We start from the raw sequence: 1,696 nt of genomic DNA, 5'->3' as shown, positions 1-1,696 counted from the left end.
TTCCCCTGCGAGGTTTGCAATGTACGCCTTCTTACTCTCACGTTCCTTGTCAGACATGTTGTTGACCAGGCCACGATAATAGTCCAGGAACTGAACGCTTGTGAATATCTTCTCTCGGATTCACCATCATTTCACCCCTGTCTTTCGTCTCCCATACCTCTCTATCCGAGTTCTGCCCCCAGTGTCGGTTTGAAAGGGTAAGTAAATGAATGATAAGTACCCTTTTCCCCTCTTTTCATTCAATTGATTCAATCCTGAAGGATTGGGGGCATACAGATTTTTGTGTCCATTCAACAGAAAATTTATCCCGCCTTCAGTACCTGGCATGTAAGGATGCTTAGCTTCTCCTTGGTCTTGTCTGCTTTGTCTGGAATCACGTTGAACAGATTGATCTTGCTTTCGTTGAATATTTTCACGAGTTCTGCCTTGCCAAGCACCTTGTGCAGGGTTTGGAGTATGGTGAGGAAGAGATCACCATGCTTCTCAGTGACATCGGCCACCTCATTCAAGTTCAGGATGTTATGCTTGACAGATTCCCCTGCGAGGTTTGCAATGTACGCCTTCTTACTCTCACGTTCCTTGTCAGACATGTTGTTGACCAGGCCACGATAGTAGTCCAGGAACTGAACGCTTGTGAATATCTTCTCCTGTTTCATTTCACCAAGTAGTTGAAACAGAAGTTTCTGTTCCTCTTCTGTTTTCTCATAGCCACCAGTAAACATAGCGCGTAACACGTTCACTATAAGTTTGTCTGGGATCTTGGTATCCTTGAGGGTGTTGGTAGCATTCTCAACGTTCTTATCTGTGAAAACAGAAGTTTCTGTTCCTCTTCTGTTTTCTCATAGCCACCAGTAAACATAGCGCGTAACACGTTCACTATAAGTTTGTCTGGGATCTTAGTATCCTTGAGGGTGTTGGTAGCATTCTCAACGTTCTTATCTGTGAAGTAAGTCTCCAGCATTTGGTTCACCTTCTTCACCACTTCCTCCTTGACAGGGCCCTTCTTAGCGATTTGTTTCTTATCAGGGGGTGCTTGCTTGATGACAATAGCCTCGGAGAAGGAGTCCTTAACAGGCGCAGGAGGGGAAGGTTTGATAGTAATGAGAGGAGGGGCTAGGATAGGATCAGAGCGAGGCTTGTTCACGTTAGGAGGTTTGCATAGCATAGAATGTGCAGGGGGACGAAGTGATAACTCCTCCAAGTTAGTACTCTGCTGTAACATCTTCTTGAAGCGTGGAGGCATGTCTTTTCCAATGTTGTTGCTAGAATGATTGTTATTCTGGTTATGGGCGTGGTTATGGTTGGTAACATCTTCTTGAAGCGTGGAGGCATGTCTTTTCCAATGTTGTTGCTAGAATGATTGTTATTCTGGTTATGGGCGTGGTTATGGTTATTGTAGTTGTTCCGGTTCTGATAGTAATTGTTCTGGTTGTTCTGATTCTGATTTCTGTTCTGATGATTTCGATAGTTACCCAAGTTCAATCCATAGTTGTTGTAAGGAGAGTATTTGTCGAGAGATTGATGATTGTTGAGAGTAGACACGGGGTTTGAACCAGTGCCACTCATCATCAAGTCTTTGCGCGTTTTCAGAGGACGACTGAAGAAATCATTCTCACTGTATTCTTTCATTCCATTGTTCCGGTGTGGCAGTATAAAGTTAACAGGGTCGTGGTCTTCTTCTATAATTTGATTGATT

General features: G+C 43.8%; 1 protein-coding gene across 1 annotated transcript; it reads right to left on the bottom strand.

Moving 5' to 3' along the window:
* Positions 1-302: 302 nt before the first annotated feature.
* On the bottom strand, positions 303-1,629 carry LOC103522787 (myb-like protein M). Its single transcript, XM_008487881.1, has 3 exons — positions 1,353-1,629; positions 940-1,311; positions 303-802 (listed from the first exon to the last, which is right to left on the bottom strand). The coding sequence occupies exons 1-3, from the start codon at positions 1,627-1,629 to the stop codon at positions 303-305; spliced, it is 1,149 nt and encodes a 382-aa protein (XP_008486103.1).
* Positions 1,630-1,696: the final 67 nt, after the last annotated feature.

The sequence above is a fragment of the Diaphorina citri genome, unplaced genomic scaffold (assembly GCF_000475195.1).
Source record: "Diaphorina citri unplaced genomic scaffold, Diaci psyllid genome assembly version 1.1 scaffold11256, whole genome shotgun sequence".
In the NCBI taxonomy this organism is placed as follows: Eukaryota; Metazoa; Arthropoda; class Insecta; order Hemiptera; family Psyllidae; genus Diaphorina; species Diaphorina citri.
The sequence above is the reverse complement of the archived record's forward strand: the minus strand, read 5'-3'. Positions and strand labels throughout refer to the sequence as shown.